This window comes from Sinocyclocheilus rhinocerous, unplaced genomic scaffold, assembly GCF_001515625.1.
Source record: "Sinocyclocheilus rhinocerous isolate Xijiao unplaced genomic scaffold, SAMN03320098_v1.1 scaffold1688, whole genome shotgun sequence".
In the NCBI taxonomy this organism is placed as follows: Eukaryota; Metazoa; Chordata; class Actinopteri; order Cypriniformes; family Cyprinidae; genus Sinocyclocheilus; species Sinocyclocheilus rhinocerous.
Genome location: NW_015660503.1, coordinates 249687 through 265512, shown reverse-complemented (window position 1 = coordinate 265512; position 15826 = coordinate 249687). Strand labels below are relative to the sequence as shown.

Below are 15826 nucleotides of genomic sequence, written 5' to 3'. Positions count from 1 at the left end.
AATAAATCCATCAAGTTTTTATGACAGCCACCATTATGTTTATATGAAAAAAACAAAAAAACTAATTGAAGTAGAAATATTATGTAATTGTAACTTTATTATTAAAAAAACTTCATTAAGTGTAATTTGAACAAATCAGTCAATTTTAACCTCCAATATTATAGTAATGTAGAACCAACTGACTCGCATGTATATTTTACAGCATTAGTTGAGAGATTTTTTTTTCCTTGAGAAAATTTGGCACGTACTGTACCTGATATTTATCCAAAATAATCGACATTGAATCGAATCGAATTGGTAATCGAATCGAATTGCAAGCTTGTGAATGAGAATCGAATTGAATCGTGAAATTTGTGTCAAAACCCAGCCCTAGCGTTTGTGTATGGATGTGTTTTTGTTTGTCTGTTTACAGGTCTTTAATCGTCTCTGGTATCCCATTGTGAGGCAGGGAGCGCTGGTGGTACTTTCACACATGCTGCTTAGTTTCCAGCACTCTCCTGAAGCCTTCCACTTAGTAAGGCCACTGTGAACATTTTGCTCCACTTTCTTTTTTTTTTTCTTTTAATATTCAAACGAGTTAGAACATTGTAAATGTTTGTAGTGCTTTTAAGGAGCTGTGGTTTTTAGTATCTGATTTTAGCATTTTAATATCTGCTTTGTAATCATGTAATGTGAATTATATAACCCTTGTCATTTGTACCAGATGGTTCCTCATATAGTTCCACTTGTAAAGTCTTTGAAGAACGATGGCCTTCCCAACAGCAAAACCTTCCTGCTGCAGTTTGCAGAACTCATCCACTGCATGATGTACCAATATTCTGGCTTCCCAGACCTCTATGACAGCATTCTTGAATCCATTAAAGTAAGATATAAGACAGGGAATCTCTGGTTTTAGCTCTCGTGAGATAAATTAAGAATGCACAACAGTTAACATGTTTTGTGTATCATTGCTGAATTGATTTAGCATTTTGTCCTTGTATGTAATAACTAATTTTATAGAGAATCGTTCAGATGTTTGGGGTCAGTAAGGTTAATATTTCTGAAAGAAGTCTCATGCTCCTCAAGACTGCAGTTTGATGGAAAATACAGTAATAACTCTAATATGGTGAAATATTATAAATAAAATAACTGTTTTCTATTTTAACACATTTTCAAAGGAAATTATATTTCTTTGATGGCAAAGTAGAATTTTTAGCAGCCCTTACTTCAGTCTTCAGTGTCACATGATCCTTCAGAAATCATTTTAATATGATGCTCAAGAAACATTTATGTTGTGCTTTGAGTCTTTGAGCGTTCAAAAGCACAGCACTTATTTAAAATAGAAATGTTTTGTAACATTATTAGTGTTTACTGTTGCTATTCAATTGAATACATCCTTGCTGATAAAAAGTAATTAATTTCTTTTAAAAAAAAACAAAAAAAACCTTACTGAACACAAACTTCAGAACAGTAGTGTATTTGAATGCTTCATCTGTTTTATATCCACCTCTGGTTCTGTTGTAGGAACTACCTAAACCTAATGAGGAGAAGATCAAATTTGTTCTGAACCAAAGTGCCTGGACCTCTCAGTCAAATTCATTTGCCTCAGGCCTGCTTAAGATCACAGGAAAATCAGAAACGGGAAAGACGGGACTTGTGAATCTGGGCAACACGTGCTACATGAACAGCATCATCCAAATTTTATTTATGGCTACTGAGTAAGTTTTAAATCTATTGCTTATTATCTGATCTCTTTCTCAACTGTTCTACTGTCATGAATCTAACATTAACATTCTCCAGTCCATATGCAGCAGATAGCATTACGTTTTTATACCGTTAGGTTTTAATGTTCACATGTAAACAATATAAAACATCATAAAAGGATCCTCAGGCATTTAAATATTTATATTTTAAACTGTAAGATATGTCTCATATTTTTAACAGTCTCTCTTTAAAAGTTTCAGACGGCATGTTATGTCTCTGCATTTAAATGGTAGCAACACCCTCATGAAGAAGCTCCAGCTTCTTTTTGCCTTCTTGGCCCACACACAGGTATGTTTATCTTCTGTGCAGTTTCCTGTATGTCCTTTGAAACGTTGCATTGTTTGACATTGCTAGGTAGGTGTGTTTAATGAGAGTATTAAAGGGGTCGTATTATGCTTTTTCACTTTTTCAACTTTAGTTAGTCTGTAATGTTGCTGTTTGAGCATAATTCGAGCCGTTCATGCCAGACTGGGGAGAGAGGTGTTGTAATAATGTAAAATATGTGAAAAATAATGTGTTTTTTGAACAACCTAGTATGAGAGCCTGTTCTAGTACACCCCCAAAACAAAATCAAGACTTTGTAAAAGAGCATAATAGGACCCCTTTAAGCATACCTGCTGGTGATTTATTTATCATGTTATTTGCCCACCAGAGAGCAGCATATTCTCCACGGAGTTTTTTGGAGGGTTCTCGGCCGCCGTGGTTTACAGCTGGATCCCAGCAAGACTGCTCAGAGTATTTGCGCTTTCTGCTGGACAGGTAAACTCAGAAAATGGCTATGGGAAGAAAGATGTATGTTTAAGAGTTGCTCTAGGCATACCGTTTTGCTAGACTGAGTTGATTTTGAAACTTTATTAGGGCAGTTTATGGTAACACGTTCATTCAATTTGACATTACAACTGCTTTATTCTGTTACATGATTCCCGAAGACCGATCAGAACAAGCTGAACTTTTGCAAGAGCACAAGCAGACATCTGTCTTCGATACATATTTACATACACGAACACACAGTAGAATTCTGGTTCCTGTTTGTCAGGAATAATGTATAAAATACCCTTGTAATATTTTTTTTTCATAGCTCAAGGAGTATGAAGTATAAGTGAGCAAGTAAACTACAAGCGAAACACACATTCATTTGTACAGACATTAAAAAGAAGACCGTAAGAGGACAGCCAGTCAGCTTCAGTATAAGCTGGTCAAATATAAGTCCATAACGTGTGGGGAAATTTTGTTCGCAGTTGTTTCTCATTGGGCAGTAACATATTTTCTTCATTTACATGGGTTAGTGTGATTTTTTATTGCCATCTAGAATCCAGAATGTCTGTTTTTCTCCTGCCACCTGCATAAAAATTCACAGTAAGAATCGACATCTCTTGAGTTTACAAAGAGGGATTAATCCAAAAATCGCTTTTTCTACAGCCAAGCACCATACGGTAACTGTTGCACTTCACTGTAATGTGTATATGTTTTAAGAATAATATCATGTCGCTGCTTCACTACAGGGTGTAAGAGCTGTTAAGAATTGAAAGTGAAAGAAGTGAACAAAATAATGTAAACTTTTGGAAATAATAATGGATAAATAATGGAATCTGTTATTACTATGGCTTCAACAAGTAGGTGATAAAATGTTTAAATATGTATTATATACTTTTTTATATATTAGGGCTAGCATAGCGATCATTTTACTAGTCAACCAAGTTGCTGGGTTAGATGTTTACCTTATGTAAATAAGAGGTTGTGTGTAATTTTCACATTTTAAAAATAATTTTGAGAGAGAAAATGCAAGACAGAAAAACCATTCAATTTTCTTATTAGATGGGAATGGGATATTTAAATAAATACATAAATAGGATATTTTATGAAATTAATATTTAATTTATTATGTGTCTAAGTAATAACATTTATTTACATGTGACTGACCACACCTTTCTGGTTTCATAGGGTAAAATTGTCACATGAAAGGATTATCAGTTATCAAAGTTTTATCAGAGGAGCCATGCAGATTTATTTTTACAGACAGCCACATGAGCAGGGCCATTTTTAGCTGACATGGGCCCCGTGCTTTGAGGATGAGAAAAAAAAACATTAGAAACACTGCTTTCCAAATAAATCTATATATTATTTAATAACTGCAGATTTTCAGCTCCGTGAAATCTAATTCTGTTTGTTGTCTTGAAGTTTTACTACGTGTGTCAGCGAAACCACATTTATTATCTATCATTTTTGAATAATAATAAATATGAGATTTATGGTGATTGAGTATATTAATTGATTACAGCTCTAAAACCAATAAAATAATGTGTTTCCTTATTTACACCAGCAGGGGGAGATTTTGCATTTCATGTATTTTGTTCTGTCTTCTTATGTGATATTGAGGTTGCATGAAGAAGAGAAGACTCTCTCAGCATTTCAGGTGACCAGCCCAAAACCTGAACCTGCAACCACTTCTGCTGAAACTCTAAACAATGCTGTAAGTCAGCCAGTCGCTGATATGCCATCGCATCCAGATCCTGTGGCAGCCAACGGAGATGGTCGCACTCTAGTGGAGCGTATGTTTGGTGGTCGACTCTCTACAGCCATCCGCTGCCTGCAGTGTCACAGCCTGTCAGAAAAAGAGGAGCCATTTACAGACCTCTCTCTTGCATTCTGCCCCTCGATGTCCAAGTGCCACGGTCCCATCGATGAGCACAAAAGCTCCTCCTCTGTGGGACCCTGCCAAGGGGCGGTGAATGGAGGCAGTGAATCCTCGGAGGGCTCAGTAAAAGAAGGTGCAGGAACCAGGATGGAGAAGCCGGTGGTGGAGCCCACACTGTCTGTACCAGATTTGGTCGACTACTTCCTAGCTCCAGAAATCCTAGAGAACGAGAACTGCTACTTCTGTGAGCGCTGCGCCTCACTGCAGAGGGCCGAGAAGGTCATGCGGGTGGTGGCGGCACCGGAGTACCTCATTCTGACTCTGCTGCGCTTCTCGTACGATGCCACCTGCCACGTCCGTCGCAAGATCCTGGACAATGTAGGCATTCCGCCTCACATGAGCCTGCCTTTACGCCAGCCCGGTATCTCCGTTTCATCATCTTCCTCAACTGCAGTTACATCTTCCTCCTCTGACTCCCCCGAGAGTGGTGAGAATCTAGCTAAGAAGCTCAAGCCTTCTCAAAAGGAGGATGGGATGACGGGAAACAGAACAAATAGTGAGTCAAATGACAGTGATTCGGAAATGCTGTCAGTGCCGTATGTTTTGAGTTCTGTTGTAGTGCATTCTGGGATGTCCTCTGAGAGCGGTCACTACTACTCGTATGGAAGGAATGGGAGTAGCACTGATGGTTATGTAGCTCACCCAAGTTCTAAGACCCTGGAAAGCTCCAGCCTATCAGAGAGCTCGACAGCCTCACAGGAGGAAATGGGATGCGCTGACCACAAGTCCACCGACTGGTTCTTGTTTAATGACAGCCGAGTGACTTTTACAAACTTTGAGTCATTGCGGAACGTCACCGGTCGCTTCCCTAAGGACACAGCCTATGTCCTGATTTACAGGAAACAAGAGGTCAGTGGACAACCAAGCAATTCTGGGCCAGTTGTAAATGGCTCAAGACTGAGTGGAGAGCCGCCCCTGCAGAAGGAGCTGATGGATGCCATTACCAAAGACAACAAACTCTTCCTACAGGTGGGAATATTGTACTTTGTCTGTGGTGCTCTTTTATGCTCTCCAAGAAAATAGCCTAAGATGCTGACATGGCATTAAACAAAAAATATACTACTACTACTATTATACTCTCCAAGGCTGCATTTTTTTTATCAAAATACAATTAATAAAGGTAATGTTCTGAAATACTGTTTCAATTTAAAATAACAATTTTAAACATTTTAATATGTTTAAAAATATATTTTATTCCTGTGATGGCAAAGCTGAATTTTTAGCAGCCATTACACCAGTTTTCAGTGTCACATGATCTTCGGAAATCATAATATGCTGATTTGATGCTCAAGGAACATTACTTATTATTATTGGTGTTGAAAACATTTGCACTACTTCATATTTTTGTGGAAACTATGCATTTTTTTTCAGGATTCTTCTATGACTAGAAAGTTCAAATGAACAGCACTTATTTAAAACATTTTTTGTAACAGTGTAAAATATTTTACTGTAGATTTAATGCATCTTTGCATTACCCCCCCTAAAAAAAAAGCTTTTGAACTGTAATGTATAATCTGTTATCTTGTCAGTGCCATAACACTCATTTGTTTTGTTCAAAAGTACATGCATTTCTCATATAAGACTTGCATACACATTTTCTATCAACATTTCTGAATTAAAATTCATTTTTGTGTTGTACAACTGTCCTGATAGCACAATGAATGAAAACTTGCTTCTAAAAAGAAAACCTTACTAGATAGTAAGATTTTCACAAAGTCGTTTTAACAAATTCAAATGAAAACTTAAAGTAATATGGTACAAAATCATGAAGGGGGAAAAACGTAGGACATGAAATTATTTTTTTTAAAGATTATGGCTCTTTGTAAAGTTCAATACATCTCTTAACATATCAGATAGTTTACATTTTAAGCTTTGTTGATTATATTAAGATATACTCTTACTTTTTCAAGGTGTAATGACATTTTTTTATTGTTATTCCACATGACATTTTCAAATAAAAGTTGTCAAAAATGTTTTTTCAATGAAATATGGAACGTTTTTCTTTATCTCTTATTTGTCATGGATTTAACCCTTCATTTCTTTTCCTTCCAGGAGCAGGAGCTGAATGCCAGAGCTCGAGCTCTTCAAGCAACCTCTGCTTCTTGCTCATTCCGACCCAACGGTTCTGATGACAACGAGCCTCCTGGCAGCTGTGGGCCCTCAGGTGGGGGTGGAGGAGGCGGCTTCAATACCATCAGCAGACTCGTCTTCTAAGGAAGGGTCACAGACATAGCCTCAGAGCACTGGACAGTCCCACTGACAACACCGGACTTCAATTTTTTTTGTCCTGATTGCCCACAATATGGATAAGTGTGCCACCTCAGAACAGATGTGTCTTAATTTTTCTGGTTTGCATGCTTTTCCCCTTTCCATTGACGTTCATTTGAAATTAATTGAAGCACTTTGAGTACTATAGGTCAGAAATGGGCAGGCAATAAATTTGTACAGAATACAGTAATAATTACGGTCTCATTATGGAATCTTAATTGTTTCATTTTCTAAACAAAAATCATTAGGCAGAGAATGGTTTTAAAAATTAAAGCAAATATTTTTGGACCATACTATACAGTGAACTACTTGCATGAATATTTTAATTGGAAGTTTTTCAACTTCTGGTCTGAGGATTACAGTTATATCTGTTTTGTCAAAAAAAAAAAAAAGTTATAAAAATGACAAAAATATCAAAATTATTATAACTTCAAAATTAAAATGAAAACAAAATAGAAACAAACTATAGTAATATATAAATTGGTTTATACTGAACTCCAAAGCAACAATTAAAACAAGTGCTATTTCAGTGAATATTCTATGGTTCTAAGACAATAATCAAGTTGAGGTCTGTTTTGACTATCGGAGCATGAGACCTTTGTTAGTCACCTCATGGCTATCAATCCATAAGTCCACCCCCAGCATCCCAGTGTCCTCAGTTTGAACCACTGCACTCCTGTCCTTTGGTGAACCCTAAAACAATCTGTTTTTGAGCATGAAATCCAGTTAAAATCAGTACAACATCATTGTCCTTGTGCATTAGCTTAGAATAGACACTTAAGGCTGCGGTGAAGCACTCCTTTAGATGTGCATTTCTAAATTGGAGAACTAATACATGTAGCAAAGTTGGCTTTGTGGTTTTCAAATGTGGGCACCTTTAGTTCTTCAATCCCCCCAGAGCCATTAGCTTTATAACAGTGTTGCACCACTCGCACAGTCTCTAAAACCATTTGGTAAAATCAATGACTCTGAATTATTCAACAACTGATATCTACACATGTCTTTGCTACAGTTTAGGCCACTCCCACTGACACTTTATTCTGTAACACGGAAATTGTTATAATGTTGTTATAATACTGTAATAATCATCCTTGGGTTTTTTAGATCAATAATGGAAGAAAACAACCAAGGTGTTGATTGTAAATTATGTCGTAGACAAAGATACTTAATATAAATTATAGACACAACCTGAAATCACAAGATGAAAGATTATAGGATAATAAACTGACTAAATCAATCCTTTGCACTGAGCTGCAAATCACAGCAGAGAGTAGGCACAAAGCTTCAGAGATAACCAGTAAGGCGTTTAGCATTACAATAACATTCCAAAGATACCAATCCCACAAACATGAACATTCTTTACTGAAAGAAACTGTTCACTTTTCATCATTATAATGGTAATTATCAGTGATATAATCTTTAGTACCTATGCTTTTTAGTGTTTAAACTGTCTGCATTTCTCCATTTCTATAAATATGTAGGCCTGTGTAAAGTAAACTCCTGTATACAAAACTCAATTAGCTATTAAATGTCAGCATCATTAATTTTGACAATTCTGGTAGGTATGTGCAGTCTGTATCAAGACGTTCGCTTGTAACGTACTATGTTTTAATTGGAAGTCTATGTCGGACTCTTTTCTGCGATTCGGTTCTTTCGAACAGTTCATTTAAAGATTCAGTTCAGAAGCAAATTCGGTGATTCTTTTACGTACTGACGTAATTACGTCATCATGTGTTGAATATTACGTTTAATAAAGCCAAATCTAGACATGCCTGGCTGTTCATTACTTTTTGGGCTTTATTAATGGCGGTGTTTACTGCAATATTCACTTCAGTTTATTGCAGCATGATTCAACACACAAAAATATAAACGTATATATACATATATAAAAATAATTTAGTGCCTAAATATATTTTGCTGTCACATTAAACAACACAAACGTGTTTAGATTTCTTGAAAAAAAAAAAAAGGTTTTAGCAGACAAGATACTAATTATAGGAAAGGTATTATAAAATATATATATATATTTATAATAATAATCATATAAATGACCGATTGTGACCGTTTTACAAATCCTTCAGAGTGAGTTTGTGAACCGGCTCAGTCGAATCATTAAACAGATCAGACTCAAAAGAACAACACTACTTTATGATCGCAGTCTTAATCCGGATTCAAGCAAGTTTTATTTGGGACGTGGCTGAGAGATTTGTTTACACCGATTCTTTGAGCCACCGTCCCAGTGTTTTCCTTCTGACGGGGCAACACTCCAAGACTACATTTCCCATGATGTAATGCTCTTTATTCTCCGTCTTGGCCGACTTCTCCCTGCCTCCACAGGCCAGAGGAGGCTGAGTTTAGGGAAAGTATCGACGTTTATGCTTGTCAATCAGCAGGAGCCGTGGAGAGTGAAACTGGAGGGAAGGTCGACGATCGGGACGGATTTCTAGTCCAAAAAGCACTTCAGTGCTAATGCGACCATAATGTTTTGGAAAAATAAGTTAAAACTATATATATTTTCAAGGAAACTGTTTTGGTTTACTTTGAAATAAGGTAATCAAGCAAAGCTTTCACTACGGCGAGTGTCACTCGCTGCCTCGTTGCATTTCAGCTTGAAAACAGCGGATTATTTACACAGACAAAGTGTGTAAACTAAAAGAGGGCTCAACTACAGACGTCTATTGCTGTGTTTGATATTCGCCAGAAGAGAGGACTTCATCCAGAGGAGTTTGTGTCGCTGTCGGGAAGCTCTTCCCTGTGGACGTGCTGGAAACCAGGAGGAGTGACGGTATTTGTGTTTGTTTTAATAAACGCGCTGAAAACACTTGGGCGCAACTTCCACCTCATATTTTGGGACTTTGGTTTCATATGTTGCAGGTTGGAACACGAAACTTAAAGCGCGTATTTTCCTGGAAGGTAAGAAGAAAATGAGCGGAGGAGAGGTGGTGTGCTCGGGGTGGCTCAGAAAGTCTCCACCTGAAAAAAAGTTACGGCGTTATGTAAGTAACGTTTTAATCTTATTCAAATGCACTGACAGTGTTGTAACCGCAGGACTGTTGGGGCAAGATTCATGCAAATTTAGAGTACGATTTCCAACAACTGCAGGTCAATCACTGCTCGCGATCTGTCGGTTAAGGCTTTTTTTTTTTCGTTCAAAAATGCTGACGATCCAGGAATAGTTTGAAAACGGGATCAGTTCCTCAAAAATGTGTGATCGAGTGTATGAACGCTGTCTGTGTGTTCATAGCACTGAAATGGTTGTGAAATTCGCATGTGCAAAATCCTTATTTGTGGCGTCTTGATCAGTTCTTTAGGACACACCTACCGGTGTTGGGAGATAACTTTTTTTTGTTTGTTTTTTTAAAGGAGCATTAAGTATTTTTTTTTCTGATTAAAAAATTTACACTCAAATTAAGAGCATTTTTGAGAAATATCACTTAATAATGTACACTATGAGACTCTCACATGCCAGTTTTGTAGAAAAGGCTGTTTTCTTCTACATGGAGTGGGTCGCCCCCTCATGGGCTGCGCCATGTTGACATCACATGACATAATTGATCAAGGTATGCATAATAATAACAACAAAAATCATGTTTGCTTAATATAGCACTTTTAGCTAGAGGTTAGGGTGTAAACATACAAGTAGGCCTGCATATAAATAGTTACAAGCGCAAACAGAACACAAGGATGGTCACTCACAGCAGACAGAGAACTTGTGGTAGTCTGGTCAGTGAGGTGCAGCAGCTAGCCACCAATAACATGCCAATAATCTTTGGAATTGAATCCAAGAATGTCCATAAGTGGATGCATGTTGTATGAGGTGGGGGAAACAGAGACAAAAAAGGAACAGAACAAAAAGTGTAAGAAACCGAACAAATTTCATGCATCCATTGCAATAGGAGTCAGTACAAGTCCAAAGTGTCTGGTACAGTTGGAAACGATAAGAGCCAGCTGTGCATAAACCTTAGTGATGCTTATTGTTTTAATGGAATGTGGCTTGACCCGCAGAGACACCACTATCATACATCTAAATCTAAACATGTTTATGTTCAGTTAACTCATGCAAAAGTTGTTAGCAACATTCTTTAGTGCAATAAACTGTGACAGTAATTTGTTTGCAGTAGGCATGGCTCTTTTGAAATCTAATGACAACTTTTAAGTGTGGTTCAAGCCGAAAGCTATTGTTTATATGCATCAAGGTTGCAGAAAACAGTGCTGGTATGGATAGATTAAATTGGAATTAAATTGAATGATATCATTTGCACTGCTTGCGCCAATGATCATTACATTGAAGGCTGGTTCCTTGATCTGTGTATTTTGAGTGTTTTGTATTAAATATATTGTCACCTTACATTTGCAAGGATTTCAAGATTTTTCAAATATTTCACCAAATCATATGAAATGCCTTTGTTTGCTGCTACTTTAGTTGCCAAGACAACTGAACCCCTAACTCTCCATTCTGTCTGCACAGGATGACTCAATGCATTTAGTCATTCACACATTGTATGTGTACCATGGGGTCTTCCCTTCCTCTTAGTGGTAATATACACCAGTAATCTGTAATGAAATCACTCACTTACAGCTCTGCCTGCTATCGAGCCCCAACCAAACATGTTAGAAATCTCCTTCAGGCTCATGTGATGCTTTTTTTTTTTTTTATTGGATTCCTTTAATCTGGTATAGCTCTGCTAGGAACATTGCTATTGAATTCATGTTTTATCTCATTGTGCAATCAGTAACACGGTTTAGACTCAAACAGCCAAGTATTTGGCATATTTTGCCATTGTTTAGAAGGAACATTCGAATGGCAACTATTGCATTTGGCCTTGTATGCACAGGCTTGAGAGACGGGGTGTGATTTCACATGCTTTGGGCTTCCAGAGTAAACGGTAGTCTGTTGAATGTGATGAACAATATTTCATGGCTCCAAATCTAATTAAAATGATTTCTGAGCTCATCCACACAATGCTATAATAAGATTAGATCCAGGAAAGAACAAGTGCTTTGTTGTAACACACAATGTTCTCACAAGTAATTTTTAGATTTCCTCTTGCTTGAGACACGTTTAAGCAAAGTGATTGTGGAGAAAAGCCTTTGTAGTTGTTTAGTTGGTTTTTAGAGTGAGATGAGAAACTTCCTTCCCTTTATCCCTCCTTTCTTGTTGCAGTAAGTTTACAGTCTAGGTTTGCTGTAGTTTTGAAGTGCCGTCCTCAACATTAGTCTCAGTCTGTTTTCTGGTGCATGAAGGTGGAGTTGTCTCAGTGTTTCACATGTGGCTGATTAGGACCAGACTGTTTTTATTGGAGCCGGGTGGCTACTAAAATACTTCTCCTCAAAAGGAGCCCCATGCCAGGTGTACGGGCCTATTAGTGATTCTATATCTGTTTTTGACCAGTTATGCATTGATCAACATCAATTTTAGATACATATTGCAATTCCTTATACTGTGATTGCACTGAGAAACTTCAGATAGCCCTGTCATTTTTGTTTGCTTCAGATGACTTGTAGACATCCTCCAAAAATGTACACTACCATTCAAAAATTTGAGGTTGGTAAGAGTTTTTTTTTTGTTAAAGAAATTGAGAAATAAATGTTTCTTGAGCAGCAAATCAGCATATTCGAATGATTTCTGAAGGATCATGTGACACTGATGAAAATGGCTGCTAAAAATTCAGTTTTGCACAATAGAGAACTGTTTTTTTAAATTGTAATGTTGTTTCACAATATAATTTTTTTAGCAAATAGATGCAGCCTTGGCCAGCATAAAACTTTAAAAGCATTACAAAATCGTGCTGACCTCAAATGTTTGAACAGTAGTGTTTGTTGTTCTAAATCCATTGTTTATTAGCCCTCATTGTGTTCCCTCTTATGTCTAAACCAAATGGAGCTCTTCTTGAGTCTTTAAAAGAGTTTTTAGGTAGCTTATGTCCTATTCATGATTGGAACACTTCTGAAAAATCAGAAAAGACATGCAACCAGCAGCCTCAAAACAGGATCCACTCTGTTGTTTTATAATTAAAAAGATGACTATCATTTGCATCTGAACCAGCTGGAAATTTGAATGCTTTGAACATGTTATGTAATCATTACAGTGGAAATGACACAATAGCACTTTGTTTCATTATATGAAAGATCTGAGATGGTGTCTAGCTTCTCACGAGAAGTTTTTGCATTTTATATTCTAAATCATACTGTTATAAGGACTAAAAGAAAACAGTAGATCAGCTGATTTTTCTGAAAAATTCATTGCACGTTCTCTGAATCCTCTAGTGCTGCAAAGCTTTAAGCGGCACAGGGTCAAAAGTCTGATGTGTTTTTGACGGTTTGGCAACAGTTCAAGAGCAGAGCAGATGATTTGACTCGACTGTTTAAAGGGAATGTTCTTGATGGCTCAAAGAGCACAGTGCTTTACTGAGGGTCGTCTCAGACAAGTAACTAGCTACTATAACAGAAGTATAATAAAGGGGGCTACCTGAGTATAAAAATAGTTTTTTTTTTTTTTTTTGGCCTGTCCATGCGAGACATGTGACTGGTGGCATCAGAAGATCATAAGTTATTACTCCCCACAATAGCCACACCATATTCCTCAAACTGGACTATGACGTGAGTTAAAAATGTCCCCGTCGGCTCATTTTTTTTAGTGTCTTAGCATTTTCTATTTGGCCTCATCCTCTCTTCTTTGTAAACTTCTTCTTTCACACCCTTCTCATAATGCTTGGAGAGACTAATTGTGAAAGAGCCAAATGAAGTTGGGAACACATGTACGGTACAGTAATGTGGCAACTCAGATTAAAGCCTGGAGTGTTAATGCTCACTTCTGCTATTGAGACTATTTCATCTCATGTGATTTCTTACATGGAGCTCATCTAGATTGTACTTACTTATGTATATTTGTATTTTTTAAGGTCAATTTCTGTTTAAAATGTTATTGTGTGTTTTCAAAAACACCTACAAAATTCACTTTTAAAGGATATGCGTATTTAATCAATTAAAACCAATCAAACTTTCTTGAAAATCAGAATGCCACTCCCCCTTTATCTAGTAGCCAATCATTGTTCATGTAACTTAAACCTACTGGCTAATTAAAAATATAGGGTTTAGTGCTGTCAAGTCGATTAATTGAGATTAATCGTGATTAATTGCATCCAAAATAAAAGTTTTTGTTTACATAATATATGTGTGTGTGTGTAGGGCTGCACGATAAATCGATTCGACAGAAGCTGCGATTGTCATGCGTATCTTTCAGTGAAGCACGGTTCTGTGATCAGCAGTAAATCTCCATCCAAAGGCCAGAGGGCGCTCTCACGCTGAAACTCCAAATACGCCTCGCAGAAGAAACCCAGGAAATGCCTATTGCTGCAGCTGAATAACCCGAAGATTCAGCTGCTTTCATTGATTCAACGTGACTAATAAACACACGATTATGACAATATATGGTTTATCTTTCATTATTATTATAAATTTAATAAAATAAAGTATATTTATAATGCAATGCCTTTATCACTGCTTAGAATACTATGAAATATGTTGCGTGCCTTATTCTGTGTAAGAAGCCACATCATCTCACAGAAGGATTTATTTCAAACACATAACTGACGCTATGAAGGGAGTTTGGAGTAAAAATATGTTATTAAATGTGGTATTTTCACATGCTTTCAGATGGAGCAGCATTTACTACACAGAGCCGTAGTTCACTGAGAAGCTATGCACACAGCTGTCATTATCGCGAACGATTTCTTCGATTTCATAATCGCGCAATAAAATCGTCTTAGATTTTTTTGCATAACTTGTCAGTGAACTACGGCTCTGTGTAGTAAATGCTGCTCCATCTGAAAGCACGTGATGATCATTTACTGCTGATTACAGAACCGGCTTTACTAACAAAATGCGCATGCCAATCGCATTCGATTAATCGTGCAGCGTGTGTGTACTGTGTACTCTGTACTTAATATGTATATATAAATATACACACATACATGTATATATTTAAGAAATATTTACATGTATGTATTTTCATATTCATATTTATATATGATTTGTTATATATTACATATATTTCTTAAATATGTATGTGTGTTTATTTTTGTATACATCTAAATGTGCATAGTACACACTAGAATAAATCAATGTAATACTTTAATAATTGACTTAAGAAATACAGTTCTTTATTTATAAAAAATAAACAAATATTTTCTGTGAAATTTTCTGCTGAAAAAAAAAACAATAGAACCCCTCCCAAAACACAATAACAAATTTAATGGATTTCAGGGTTATAATGGGAATTTGTTTGGTTTTAATGTAAACTATAATGGTGTCTATTTGATGGATTCTATTGGTGGGATGTAATCTGGCAGATGGCAACCAATAGAACAACAGTAATTCCTATTGGAATAATGCCCAAAACAAAAAGGAATTTTGTAATGGTTTAATGGAAACTATAAGAATTTCTGTGATGGTTTCTATTGTTTTTTTTTCAGCAGGGTAATGATACCCATACTGTGCTGCACATTATTGACAATATTGAGCTGAAGCTTGACTTTGCAAATTTAAAATCGCAAATCAAATCGCAATCGCAATATCTGTCAAAAAAATCGCAATTTGATATTTTCCCCCAAATCGCACAGCCCTAGTACACACACATATATTATTAATCGATTTGACTACTAGTAGATATATATTAAAATTCTTGGCCAAAACCAATAAGCCAGATCATTTTCATGTTATGACTGATAAGTAATAATATTAAAACTATATACAGTTTTGCCTAAATAAATTAAAAACAAAATGCTGAAAACTAAAATCAGTCATTTGAAATGCTACAAGTAAACCTATTATTACATTATAATTTACAGTATAAAAAAAATTATTTTCTTTGTGAGATGCGATAGCTAAAATTTTGTAACAGTATGCACGCACAAACACCCATAAACAGAGAGAGATGGAGAGAGACGGGATTCACACTTTCAATCTGTATGATAAATGGTTTAATTCAGAATATAGGCTACCTTAACTCAAGCCATATGATTGTAACGTGCTGAAACATATTAATACTGGCACTTATTAACATAACAGTCCGTCGATTAGCATAAATGAACTGCTCATAAGGCTAGGACATTTCCATTT

At 36.4% G+C, this 15826-nt stretch overlaps 2 protein-coding genes across 4 annotated transcripts in view; both read left to right on the top strand.

Annotated features, from left to right (window-relative positions):
* The window catches only part of LOC107725186 (ubiquitin carboxyl-terminal hydrolase 38), a 15955-nt gene extending 8900 nt beyond the window's left edge, over positions 1–7055 (top strand). For both annotated transcript variants that reach the window (XM_016534364.1, XM_016534363.1), the window contains exons 5-11: positions 413–514; positions 704–862; positions 1504–1697; positions 1938–2031; positions 2396–2502; positions 4120–5407; positions 6491–7055. In XM_016534364.1, coding sequence (XP_016389850.1) covers positions 413–514; positions 704–862; positions 1504–1697; positions 1938–2031; positions 2396–2502; positions 4120–5407; positions 6491–6652 — 2106 coding nt within the window. In that variant the 3' untranslated portion in view covers positions 6653–7055. The remainder of the gene's footprint in view (positions 1–412; positions 515–703; positions 863–1503; positions 1698–1937; positions 2032–2395; positions 2503–4119; positions 5408–6490) is intronic.
* A 2000-nt stretch (positions 7056–9055) lies between these two features.
* Positions 9056–15826, top strand: part of LOC107725185 (GRB2-associated-binding protein 1-like) — a 95680-nt gene continuing 88909 nt past the window's right edge. For both annotated transcript variants that reach the window (XM_016534362.1, XM_016534361.1), the window contains exons 1-2: positions 9056–9491; positions 9581–9702. In XM_016534362.1, coding sequence (XP_016389848.1) covers positions 9631–9702 — 72 coding nt within the window. In that variant the 5' untranslated portion in view covers positions 9056–9491; positions 9581–9630. The remainder of the gene's footprint in view (positions 9492–9580; positions 9703–15826) is intronic.